We start from the raw sequence: 13,318 nt of genomic DNA, 5'->3' as shown, positions 1-13,318 counted from the left end.
TTCATTACATTTCTATACCACCCAAAAGCCAAAACTCTGGGTGGTTCCTAACAATTAAAACCATAAAATACAACATGATAAAATATACTAAATTTTCTTCAGTGTTCCACTGTTATCAATATATATTTCTATTTTTATATTTACATGGAAATCATTTTACATTCTCTTGAACAGGGAGAGCATAGTTGCAATGATTTTCAGTTTCTTCAGCCAGAAAATCAGTCCTTGTGAACTGACTGTGTAGGACTGCCTGCTAGGTTGAGGGCTAATTCACACAGTTCCTTCAGCCATGTCAGGAATTAGGGTGATGTGACCCATTTTGCTCAAGCTGAAGTGTTCATCCCAGGGTCTAACTAAATGTTACATACAAACACACATAATAAAAGCTCAACCGCCCACTTTCTCTACTGCAAAGCAAGCAATGGGGGGAATACTCAGTCTTCATCTTCTGCTCTCATTTTTCTGCTCCAGGTCCACCCCAACAATGGTTCCTTTCCAAACCAAGCTTCCACATGCATCTTTGAGAAGTACTGCCTTTCCCATGTTCTGCTGCTTAGAGATATCAGGACACCTGTTAGTTCATTATCTTAAAGCATATTTGGACATTCAAACCTTCTCGATCATCCCAGAGTGCAGGACATGGAATAATGGGCTCAAGTTACAGAAAGCCAGATTCCAGCTGCACATCAGGAAAAACTTCCTGGCTGTTAGAGCAGTATGACAATGAAACCAATGACCTAGGGAGGTCTTAGGCTCTCCCACACTAGAGGCATTCAAGATGCAACTGGACAGCCAAATGTCAGGTATGCTTTAAGGTAGCTTCCTGCATTGAGCAGGGGATTGGACTCAATGGCCTTATAGGCCCCTTCCAACTCTACTATTCTATGAGTCTATACATTTCCCATTGTGTTGCAAGGCAGGGCAAGGTCACGCTCTGTTATCCCCGGTTCCCCAGCCACCCTGTAACCCATTGGGTCTGAACCTCTGCAGTGGAGGTCTGCTGTACGTGCGTAGGCTGCCCACGTAATTTAGAACCTTATGAGATCAAGGCACTCTGCTGTAGAAGTTCAACCCCAATATGTACAGAATGATGGGTCTGGAGGTAGAGCTAGTGAGCGTATCCTTGCTCTCCCTCCTGCCCCCGAACCAAGCAAGCACGCACATGTGCGCGCACCCCCCCACACACACACACTGGAGGAAGGATGCTTGAATAGGGCTCTAGTCAAAGTTCATTCCAAACCCACTGTGCTCAGGACAAAAGGAACCATCTAACAGAATCAGTTGGTACCTCTTTCTCTCTTGTAAAAGCAAAAAAGCTGAATGACCAATGAAGTTATCATTATGTGAGAATGCAGCCAATGACAAGCCAAGAACCATAGCTTATTAAACCACAACGTGAACGAATTGTACGCTGTTGCATGCAGCCTATCCGTTCCCACTTCACTCCTCCCTTTGCACAACTGGATGAACAAACCAGGCAGGGATAACTTAACATGACATATGAAAACAAGATTTTCGTTTATTGCTCCCAAGCAAGACAGGATCGTACACCAGGGTTGTTGTTGGCTTTCAAATCCTGGTTTGAAACCAGAATCCTGAATTTGGATGTCACAAAAACTCTCCCTTTTTGGTTTTGTTTACCAGCTCAGTCAACGGGAGGAACGAGAGGTCTCCATGCAGTAGCATACTGCTTATTCAGCTTGTGATTTAATAAGCCAGAATTCCTGGTTTGAAGTAACATGCAAATGCGGTCACTGGTAACAGGGAAAGAGGAAGCTAGCATTTGGTCACGCCGTGTTTCACACAAAAACTGGTTTTAAAACTTCCTTTCCGAATGCTAATCTTCTGTGGTAGAAGCTTTCTAGACATGCCATTTTAATGTCAGCACAAATTACAAATCTCTCCAAGAGATCTACCCTCTATAGAAAGAACGAATGCTAATGAGTTTTAAATCTGAAATATCAACAGGGAGGGCAGAAAACAGAACAATTAACTGAATTAGATTGCAGAAAATCTCCCGGTGGTCTATTTAATCTCTAAATGAATTTATGCATACATACATGGTTTCATCTAAGGTCTGGCTGCACTCCAGAACGGCTGCTTCCACCATGGACTTTTCAATCATGTTACACGACACTGAAAAGAATATAACAAAGAATTAACATGGTAGCCCATGCTATTACAGAGAACAAGAAATATTTTTACCAAGCATATTAAATCACTTCGACGGAAATCACTACAGAATTATATTTTTGTTATTAATCATGGACTCCTTGGTAGGTAACAGATTGTGACTTTAATTCTTTCATCCATTATTTTTTTAAAATCAAGTTAAGTATATCTGGTTTTATTATATACAGGACCCCTAAGACCTGTGAGGCAGAAGGCACATTTAAAAAAAGATATAAACAAAGAATAGAACTGAACCAGTTGCAAAGTACTGCAAGGGGTTGCATATTGCAGCTATTCCGACACAGAACTTTCTAGCCAATACAGAACATTGTGCCAATTTCCAGTAACAGCACCAGAATGGTAGCCCCAGGAAAAACAAAGTACCTCAAACAGCAAACTGATATACCTTAAGGACATCAGAAGTGCCCTGATGCTGGATCAAACCAAGGGTCCATCTAGTCCAGCACTCTGTTTGCACAGTGGCCAACCAGCCGTCGGCCAGGGACCAACAAGACAGGACGTGGTGCAACAGCACCCTCCCACCCATGTTCCCCAGCAACTGGGCACACAGGCTTACTGCCTCGAATCCTGGGGATAGCACACAATCACCAGGGCTAGTAGCCATTGATAGCCTTTGCCTCATTATGCAATTAATGCAATCCATAAAGGCATTAACATGCATGCTCTCAAGAACACCACAGCTACACTAAGGAAGGGAACGAAAGGAACCTCTTGTGCAAAGCACTTGAGTCATTGCTGACTCCTAGAGGGACGTTTTCTAAGCAGACTTTGTAGCGGGGTGGTTCGCCATGGCCTTCCCCAGTCGTGGCTACCTTTCCCCCAGCTAGCTGGGGACTCATTTTACCGACCTCGGGAGGATGGAAGGCTGAGTCGACCCGAGCCGGCTGCCTGAGAACCAGCTTCCGCTGGGATCGAACTCAGGCCGTGGGGAGAGTTTCGGCTGCAGTGACTGCCGCTTACCACTCTGCACCACACGAGGCTATAGCTACACTAAACTGCTCCCAAAAACTCATAAGAATTAAAAAAAACCTCTCTTCAAACCATCTAAGAAAATCAGAAATCTACTTACAAGGCTGTTTTTCAACAGCATCAATTATATTTTCTATCATATCTTCAAGTTCCACTTCATTAACTGTTTGAAGGACTTCCGCCAGGTACTTCGCAGATTCACTGATTAAAGAAAATAAGACGAAAAAGGTTGGGCAAGGCAATTCCGATCACCCCCAAAAGGATCTTCATTTGCACTCATACGTTGCTGGCACATGGCCAGAAAATGAACATAATGGAACCAGTTACCTAGGGAGGTTGTGGGCTCTCCCATCCTAGAGGCCTTCAAGAGGCAGCTGGACAACCATCTGTTAGGGATGCTTTAGGGTGGATTCCTGCACTGAGCAGGGGGTTGGACTCAATGGCCTTGTGGGCCACTTCCTGCTCTGCTATTCTATGATTCTGATTCAATGATAAGAACGAAACATGTTGGGTTATCTTATCCAGCATTGTTTCCAACAGCAGCCAGTCAGATGCCTGTAGGGTATCTGGAAGGCGACAGCCAAGCCATCCCCTGGTCGTATGCCTCCTGCATCTTGCATTTAAAATTACGCTACTTCTAAAGCAGGGGTGAGCAACTTCTCTTGGGTTGAGGGCCAGGGGCTGCACACACGTGCACATGCATGCTTGCTCACACGCACACCAAATCCTACTGCAGATTAATGGGATGGGGTAGTATGGGTCAGTGGTATTTCTGAGATAGGGGCAAAGTTAAAGGGTTACTGCTGGAGATCACTATGGCGGGGCGAGATCACATCACGCCAGTCCTTTTACAACTTCATTGGCTGCCAGTCCAGGTCCGGGCCCGATTCGAAGTGCTGGTATTGACATTCAAAGCCCTAACTGTTTGGGGCCAGGTTATTTGAAGGAACGCCTCCTCCCATGTGTACCTGCCCGGACCTTAAGATCATCTACAGGGGCCCTTCTCCGTGAGCTCCTGTCAAAGGAAGTGAGGCAGGTGGCTACTAGGAGCAGGGCTTTCTCCGCTGTGGCACCCCGGTTGTGGAATGAGCTCCCCAGAGAGGTCCGCCTGGCGCCTACACTGTATTCTTTTCGTCCCCAGCTGAAGACCTTTTCATTCTCTCAGTATTTTAACACTTAATTTTAACTCAAATTTAAATGTTACTGTTCTAACTCTGTATTTTAATCTTATATCAATTTTGCTGCGTGGTTTTATCCTGATTGTGCTTTTTATACTGCATTTTGTATTTGTGTTTTTAACCTGTTGGTTGCTTTATTATGGTTTTAATTTTTGTGACCCGCCCAGAGAGCTTCGGCTATTGGGCGGTATAAAAATGTAATAAATAAATCTCACCCCCATCGCAGGAATTCTCCAGGAAAAGAGAGCGCACGAGGAGTCATCCCCTGCACATCCCTTTTCGTCCTGCAACGTCAGGCTCCTGCCTGCCTGCCTAACTGCTGTTTCACGGGCTGTCCAGAGCCTATTTGGTGTTTTCAGAGGTAGCAGCAGTAGAGGAACACAGAGGTGGCACAACAGCAGCCTTGGAGGCCTCCTGCAGCCAACAGATCATGTGCTGCCCACTTCTACTCTAGAGAAGTCATTTAGGATACTACATAGTTGACTGGGAAATGCTGGGAGTTGCAGGGCTTTTTTCTGTCTAAACATACATAGGATTCGACGCTTAGCTCCTCCATGAATTTGTCTAACCCCTTTAAAAGCTATCTAACCTAGTGTCCAGCAGTGAATTCTGTAACTATTACCGTCTTTGGTCCATCCAGAATATAGTGCCCATTGTTTTTGTTGGATGACCCCAAATTCTGATGTCATGAAAAAAAAAGATACTTACTCTCTGACCACTTGCTGTTCACCTTTTATAAAAATTTGTCATTCCCCCCCTTATTTGCCTACACACACCCCAAATAGATCATTTGGTTTGCTCTTTTCTGTACTTTTCCCAGCTCTATGACATCCTTTTTGAGTGGGGGACCAGAATGGAACACAAATGCAACCACACCATCAATTGCATCATGTGCAATTGGATTTACTCACAGATGTATCTAAGTCCGATTGAACTTAATAGGACTTTTTCCCAGAGCAGTGGACATTTTAATCTATTGCTGGCTGCAGAATACTGAGCGTTGTCGGGCTTTAAGCATGCATAGGAATACGTATAGGAGACTTAAAGACTAACAAATGTATTCTGTCCTATGCTTTAATTAACACTGTCCACTGTTGCATCTGATTAAGTGGGCTACAATCCACAAACGTTTATATATATTTTTATTATTACACTTCTATCCCATCATTTTTCCTCTTGCAGGGAACCCAAAGCAGCTGACATGGTCCTCCCTCTCCATTTCCCCCCTCAACAATCACCCTGCGGGGTAGGATAAGCTGAGAGTCAGTGGCTGAGTTCAGGTGACACGCTAATCAAGGGGGGGGGATAGGTAGGGTGACCATATGGAGAGGAGGACAGGGCTCCTGTATCTTTAACAGTTGTATTAAAATGGGAATTTCAGCAGGTGTCATTTGTATATACGGAGAACCTGGTGAAATTCCTTCTTCATCACAACAGTCAAAGCTGCAGGAGATATATTATTATTATTATATTATTATTATTATTATTATTATTTACACTTATATACCGCCCCATAGCCGAAGCTCTCTGGGCGATTTACAAAAGTTAAAACAGTGAATATTAAAAACAAATATACAAAACATAAAACCATAAAAAGCATAAAATACAAACAAAAACAGACAATATCCGTTTAAAACAACTATTCTGAGGTTAGTTGAAAACTCAGCATATGTTGTTAACTGCCTGGGAGAAGAGAAAAGTCTTGACCTGGCGCCTGAAAGATAACAATGTTGGCGCCAGGCGAGCCTCGTCAGGGAGATCATTCCTCAATTCAAGGGCCACCTCCGAAAAGGCCCTCTCCCTTGTTGCCATCCTCCAAGCTTCCCTAGGAGTAGGCACTCGGAGGAGGACCTTAGATGTTGAGCGCAGGGTACGGGGAGGTTCATGTCGGGAGAGGCGTTCCGTCAGGCATTGTGGTCCTGAGCTATGGGGAAAATTCCCCACACACGTTTGGAGACTGGGGGGAGTCTTTGCTGTCATCACAACTCACTCTGTTTCCCCATCCCCTCCTGGAAGGTGCCTCGGAACAAAAGGACCTGTTCAGGACTCGTGACAGCTGGGGGATGATGGGTACTGAAGTCCAAAACATCTGGAGTTTTGTCTTCGAGCAAGCAGTTAAAAGTCACAGCTAGGTACTTCTACACTGCTGCGGTCCCACCCACCACCTGCAACCTACTGTGGTGAGTTATTGTGAGGATGTAGATCCTTGATCTTTGGTGAGCTAGGTCTAAGTTTCATATTATTTTACAAGGCACCATTTTTGGGAACGTCTCCCTGCAGGATTCTTAAGTCAATATTTGCAACTGAAAACTGGAGGAATGAAGTGCTTTTGAAGAACCTGGATTGGCTTCGCCCAGCCAGCCTTAACCATTTGGTTTGTTCTACCGCCGTTTCAAGGAGGTTAAAGGAAGTGCCATAGAGTTAACTGAGCAACGCTTGAGTGAATCAAAGGGCATCAAATGATCCAAAACAGGAGGCTTAATGCAACTGAAATACTACTGACCAGATTTAAAAGAGGGCAGGGCACCTGCAGCTTTAACTGTTGTGATGAAGAGGGAATTTCACCAGGTTCCCCATATATACAAATGACACCTGCTGAAATTCCCTTTTCAATACAACTGTTAAAGATACAGGATCCCTATCCTCCTTTTCATAGGGTCACCCTAGGATAGGAACAAAATGGAAACCAACCTTTGATTAGCGTGTCGTCCGAACTCAGCCAGTGAGTGACCGAAAGCCACCCAGCGAGCTTCATGGCAAAGTCGGGACCAGAACCCAACTCTCTCTAGAATCATAGAATAGCAGAGCTGGAAGGGGCCTACAAGGCCATCGAGTCCAACCCCCTGCTCAATGCAGGAATCCACCCTAAAGCATCCCCGACAGATGCTTGTCCATCTGCCTCTTGAAGGCCTCTAGTGTGGGAGAGCCCACAGCCTCCCTAGGTCACTGGTTCCATTGTCGTACTGCTCTAACAGTCAGGAAGTTCAGTCAGGAAGTTGGAGTGTCCCAGTCCAACGCTCCAACCACTATACCACACTGCCTCTCTAGACGCTTATATCTGAATAAATGTGTTAAGCCTTGAAGGTGTCTCAAGGCTCTTTGTAAGCCCTTCTGACTGCTGAGGCGCGCCTTAGGCTGCGTTGCCAGGGCCCAGCATTGGGGCCGAAAGGCCGTGGGAATGCTCTCTGCGTGGGTGTGTTCGTACTAACTTCCACCCCGGCCCTGCGCGACACCATCCCGGCTTCTGCAGGGCGAAGGAGCACGGGGGTGGCGGGACGGCGGCCTCGGCCAGAGGAGGCCCGGGGGCTCCCCCGGCTACTCACGCGCGGAGGAGCAGGCCGTGCATCTTGAAAGCCGCGCTCGCTTTGCTCCTCAGCTTCTCCGCGGCCATCTTGAACGGTTCGCGCCACTGCCGCGCTGCCCGCCCCACAACCCCGCTCCGCCCCACAACCCCGCCCAGGCGAGGGGGCGGACGGGGCGGCCCTTTTCTAGGAAAGCGGGGGTGGGGGGGGGGGACACCGTCTGGCCCTTTCTCCTGAGGGGATAGAAAAGGTCGCTCAGGGGGCGCCCCAGGTGCGTTGTCTTCCGCGCAACGCACCTGGACTACTGTAACTGGGTGCTCAAAGGGGCTTGCTCCCTAGCGCAGCCTTCCCCAACCAGATGTGTAGGGACTACAACTCCCATCACCCCCAGCCAGCAGTAGACTAACGCGGCTACTCCCCTGGAAAAAGCCTTATCAATTTTATTTATTTATTACATTTTTATACCGCCCAATAGCCGAAGCGCTCTGGGCGGCTCACAAAAATTAAAACCAGAATAAAACTACCAACAGGTCAAAAACACAAATTTACAAAATATGGTATCAAAAGCACAACCAGGATAAAACCAGGCAGCAGAAATTGATGTAAGATTAAAATACAGAGATAGAACAGTAAAATTTAAATTTGAGTTAAAATTAAGTGTTAAAATACTGAGAGAATGAAAAGGTCTTCAGCTGGCAACGAAAATAATACAGTGTAGGTGCCAGGCGGACCTCTCTGGGGAGCTCATTCCACAGCCGGGGTGCCACAGCGGAGAAGGCCCTCTTCCTAGTAGCCACCTGCCTCACTTCCTTTGGCAGGGGCTCACGGAAAAGGGCCCCTGTAGATGATCTTAAGGTCCAGGCAGGTACACATGGGAGGAGGCGTTTCTTCGAATAACCTGGCCCCAAACTGTTTAGGGCTTTGAATGTTAGTACCAGCACTTTGAATTGGGCCCGGACCTGGACTGGCAGCCAATGAAGCTGGAAAAGGACTGGCGTGATGTGATCTCGCCGGCCAGTCCCTGTTAGTAAACGGGCTGCCTTCTTTGTACCAGCTGAAGCTTCCGGACCGTTTTCAAAGGCAGCCCCACGTATAACGCATTGCAGTAATCCAAACGAGAGGTTATCAGAGCATGGATAACTGTAGCTAGGCTATCTGCTTCCAGATAAGGGCGTAGTTGGTATATCAACCTATAGAAAAAAGACTGAGGGGACAGGAGCAGGCCGAGGAAACATCGGGGCCTGCTCCTGTTGGACTCTTCCCCCACCCCCACAGGGCAAACTGCCATCTTGGCCCTGTGGGGAAGAAGAAAGACCGAGGGGATAGGAGCAGGCTGAGGAAACATCGGGGCCTGCTCCTGTTGGAATCTTCCCCCACCCCCACAGGGCAAACTGCCATCTTGGCCCTGTGGGGAAGAAGAAAGACCGAGGGGATAGGAGCAGGCTGAGGAAACATCGGGGCCTGCTCCAGTTGGACTCTTCCCCCACCCCCACAGGGCAAACTGCCATCTTGGCCCTGTGGGGAAGAAGAACGACCGAGGGGATAGGAGCAGGCTGAGGAAACATCGGGGCCTGCTCCTGTTGGAATCTTCCCCCACCCCCACAGGGCAAACTGCCATCTTGGCCCTGTGGGGAAGAAAAAAGACCGAGGGGACAGGAGCAGGCCGAGGAAACATTGGGGCCTGCTCCAGTTGGACTCTTCCCCCACCCCCACAGGGCAAACTGCCATCTTGGCCCTGTGGGGAAGAAGAACGACCGAGGGGATAGGAGCAGGCTGAGGAAACATCGGGGCCTGCTCCTGTTGGACTCTTCCCCCACCCCCACAGGGCAAACTGCCATCTTGGCCCTGTGGGGAAGAAGAAAGACCGTGGGGACAGGAGCAGGCCGAGGAAACATCAGGGCCTGCTCCTGTTGGACTCTTCCCCCACCCCCACAGGGCAAACTGCCATCTTGGTCCTGTGGGGAAGAAGAAGGACCGAGGGGACAGGAACAGGCTGAGGAAACATCGGGGCCTGCTCCAGTTGGACTCCCCTCCAGCAGGACAATCCCATCAGCCCTTTCTCCAGTCCACTTAATTTCTCTCTCTCTTTACCTCTTCCCTCCTGAACTCCTTTTCCTTGTGTGTCATGTCTTTATTAGACTGTAAGCCTGAGGGCAGGGACTGTCATTTTTGCTAAGTGTAAGCCGCTCCGAGAGCCTTTTTTGGCTGAGGAGCGGGGTATAAATATGATAAATAAATAAATAAAAAAATAAATAGTGCTCCTGAACACTATAGTAATATATATAGTCAGAAGACGTATAGTGCTCCTGAACATGGAGCTTGTGGTATACTTTGACATTATCAATACCAGCACTTTGACATTATTATTCGACTTGATTTTATCAAGTCGAATCAGACTTAATGCTCAGATATTTGCATACCATAGGATTGCAATTACTCCCTGGACCCATCTGTGTGGAAGTCCCATTGAACATGGGAGGTGGAGGGGGGGGGCTTTACTTCTGGGTTGTAGAGTCCTCCGCTTCATCCACGTTTCTTTTGCCTGTCATCTCGAGTAACTCGAAGTAAAACTAGCATTTTTATGAATCAATGGAATTAAGAGTGAGCACTGAAGTGGCCAAGTTTGCTGATGACACCAAATTATTTAAGGTTGTTAAAACAAAGGGATTGTGAAGAGCTCCAAAGGGATCTATCCAAGCTGGAAGAGTGAGTGTCCAAATGGCAGATGCGGTTCAATGTAAGCAAGTGTAAGGTGATCTACATTGGGGCAAAAAAACCCAACTTCAAGTATAATCTAACGGGAGCTGGCAGTGACCGAACAAGAAAGAGATCTTGGGATTGTGGTGGACAGCTCAGTTAAAATATCCACCCAGTGTGCGGCCTCTGTAAACAAAGCAAACTCCGTTAGGCATAAGAAAAGGAATTGAGAATAAAACAGCCAATATCATACTGCCATTATACAAATCTATGGTGTGACCACACTTAGAATACTGTATACAGTTCTGGATATTATAGATCTGGAAAAAGTGCAGAAAAGGGCAAGTAAAATGATTAAGGGGCTCGAACATCTGCCCTATAAGGAAGGTTACAACAACTGGGATTGTTTAACTTGGGGAAAAGGAGGCTAATGGGAGACATGATAGAGGTGTACAAAATTATGCATGGTGAGAATGGATTGGGAGGCATTTTTCTCCCTCTCTCAAAATACTAGAACCTGGGATCATCCCATAGAGCTGATTGGTGGGAGATCCAGGACAAATAGAACTTGACTTTCATTACAAGATGTAGGGATGGCCACCAATTTGGAAATTAAAAGGGGGTTGGATAAATTCATGGAGGTGAAGACTATCCATGGCTACTAGCCCTGATGGTTGCGTGGGGAACATGGGTGGGAGGGTGCTATTGCACCATGCCCTGCTTGTTCATCCTTGACCCTTGTCTGGTTGACCACTGTGTGAACAGAGGGCTGGACTAGATGGACCCTTGGTCTGATCCAGCATCAGGGCTCTTCTTAGGTTCTTAACCCCAGGCTGAAAAAAGATACAATCCCTGAAAATAATTCTGGTTTTAATACATGTGTTTACACAATGGGTAACCATAGTGATGTATTTATAAATGTATACATTGTTGCTGTTGTGTTGATATTTTGTACTGATTATTTTCTTTAAAATGTGAGGCATTTTTAAGTATCCTTTCTATGGAAAAGCAGCATAAAAAAAGTAAAATAAATTGACAAATGTACAAAGTTTCCCCCCCCACCATGGAAGCATTTATACTTAAGATCATTTAACACAGATTGGTTACCCCAGTGGTCTTTAAGCACCCAGTCATGTTGTCAGGCTAATTCATTCCTGATCCTGTGGATTCAAGCCCAGGGGTGGTAGCATGGCAAATTTCTTCCCCAATTATTAACACGGGACAACCACAGAACGTTATGCGGCATTGAGACGGGGTTGGACTTGATGGCCTTATAGGCGCCTTCCAGCTCTACTATTCTATGAATGACTCGCATACTCACAAACTTGGGACAAGATATACACACGTTGCCCAATGAGGCCTACCTTTCACCAATGTTATCTTTTCAGCTTCAGTGTCACTTTGCCTAGCTTTTAGGTAGCTTGATGTGATGTAAGAGCACTGCTGGATCAGACGAAGGGTCCATCCAGTCCAGTACTGTTCCCAGTGGCCAACCAGGGACTCACAATAAGGACACGGCGCAACAGCACCCTCCTGCCCCATGTTCCTCAACAACTGCTGTACATAGGCTAACTGTATCTGTATGAATATCTCTGTGGATGGGGTGGGATGGGGGCATCCCATGACCTGCTGCTTTTTTTATTATTAATTTATAAATCATCTAAAATGTACTACGTGCTGCACACAGATTTAAAGCTAGAGCCCGTATCCAATGGTACTAAGTGAATGGACCTAATAGCACTATGAAAGCGGAATATAAAAGGTAGGAGCCACACAACTGCTTTCTGGCGGTATTGAAGTGCACTGACAACTGTCGGGCCCCATTAACACGTACCATATAGCGCTTTCATACCGCTATATCCTGCTTGGTGTGGCTCCTGCCTTTTATATGCCACTTTCGTAGTGCAATATCCTGCTTGGTATAGATTAGGCTTTAGTCTAAAAGGCAAAACACTGAACACATAAGCAAGAACAAAGAGGGAAGAGGAATACAACAAGTGAGGGTGCTGTTGCACCATTGTTGCAAAAATATTATTATTATTATTTATTTATATAGCACCATCATAGCTCGTTCCCTGGTGTACCAAGTCCAATTCAGCACACAAGGCGGAGAGGAGATGAAGTATGGGTCAAATAATGTTTATTCTGCAGAATAAAGAGGCACTGGAGCTAATTGCTGCAAAGCATGTGCCTACCTCACAAGGGAGGTAGCTAGGTATTTATACATTATCTACTCTGGTGCTGCATATGTAGGCACCATCTAACAGGAAATTTCTAGCTGTGGAAAGAAAGTACATGGTCTCTGTTCTTTTGGCAAGCATGTACTAGAATCGTAGAATAGTAGAGTTGGAAGGGGCCTATAAGTAGGGTGACCCTATGAAATGGAGGACAGGGCTCCTGTATCTTTAACAGTTGTATTGAAAAGGGAATTTCAGCAGGTGTCATTTGTATATATGGGGAACCTGGTGAAATTCCCTCTTCATCACAACATTTAAAGCTGCAGGTGCCTTGCCCTCTTTTGAATCAGTTCACTTTAGTATAGCTCCGGCACCTTTAACTGTTGTGATGAAGGGGGGAATTTCCCCAGGTGCTGCATGCATACAATTAACACTTGCTGAAGTTCCCTTTTCTATGCAACTATTAAAGATACAGGAGCCTTGTCCTCCTTTTCATATGGTCACCCTACCTATAAGGCCATCAAGTCCAACCCCCTGCTCAATGCAGGAATCCACCTCAAAGCATCCCTGACAGTTGACTGTCCAGCCGCCTCTTGAAGGCCTCTAGTGTGGGAGAGCCCACCACCTCCCTACGGAACTAAAAGAGATAGGTACTCACTGTTCTTTAAGAGAACATTTACTTGATTTTGGTTATCTAAGAATGCTCCGGCCCTCTCCCAGATATTCCGACTTTGCAACTTCTCCTTAGCAACTACAGTCGCAACTCTGGTTCAGAGCTGGGCTCTTTTCCAACACCATATCC

At 46.4% G+C, this 13,318-nt stretch overlaps 1 protein-coding gene across 4 annotated transcripts in view; it reads right to left on the bottom strand.

The window, feature by feature from the left end:
- Window positions 1-7,750, bottom strand: part of POLE2 (DNA polymerase epsilon 2, accessory subunit) — a 33,166-nt gene extending 25,416 nt beyond the window's left edge. For all 4 annotated transcript variants that reach the window (XM_063118284.1, XM_063118285.1, XM_063118286.1 and 1 more), the window contains exons 1-3: window positions 7,664-7,750; window positions 3,263-3,363; window positions 2,061-2,136 (exon numbers count right to left, since the gene is read on the bottom strand). In XM_063118284.1, the coding sequence (XP_062974354.1) occupies window positions 2,061-2,136; window positions 3,263-3,363; window positions 7,664-7,731 (245 nt within the window). In that variant the 5' untranslated portion in view covers window positions 7,732-7,750. The remainder of the gene's footprint in view (window positions 1-2,060; window positions 2,137-3,262; window positions 3,364-7,663) is intronic.
- Window positions 7,751-13,318: the final 5,568 nt, after the last annotated feature.

The sequence above is a fragment of the Elgaria multicarinata genome, chromosome 2 (assembly GCF_023053635.1).
Source record: "Elgaria multicarinata webbii isolate HBS135686 ecotype San Diego chromosome 2, rElgMul1.1.pri, whole genome shotgun sequence".
NCBI lineage: Eukaryota > Metazoa > Chordata > Lepidosauria > Squamata > Anguidae > Elgaria > Elgaria multicarinata.
The sequence above is the reverse complement of the archived record's forward strand: the minus strand, read 5'-3'. Positions and strand labels throughout refer to the sequence as shown.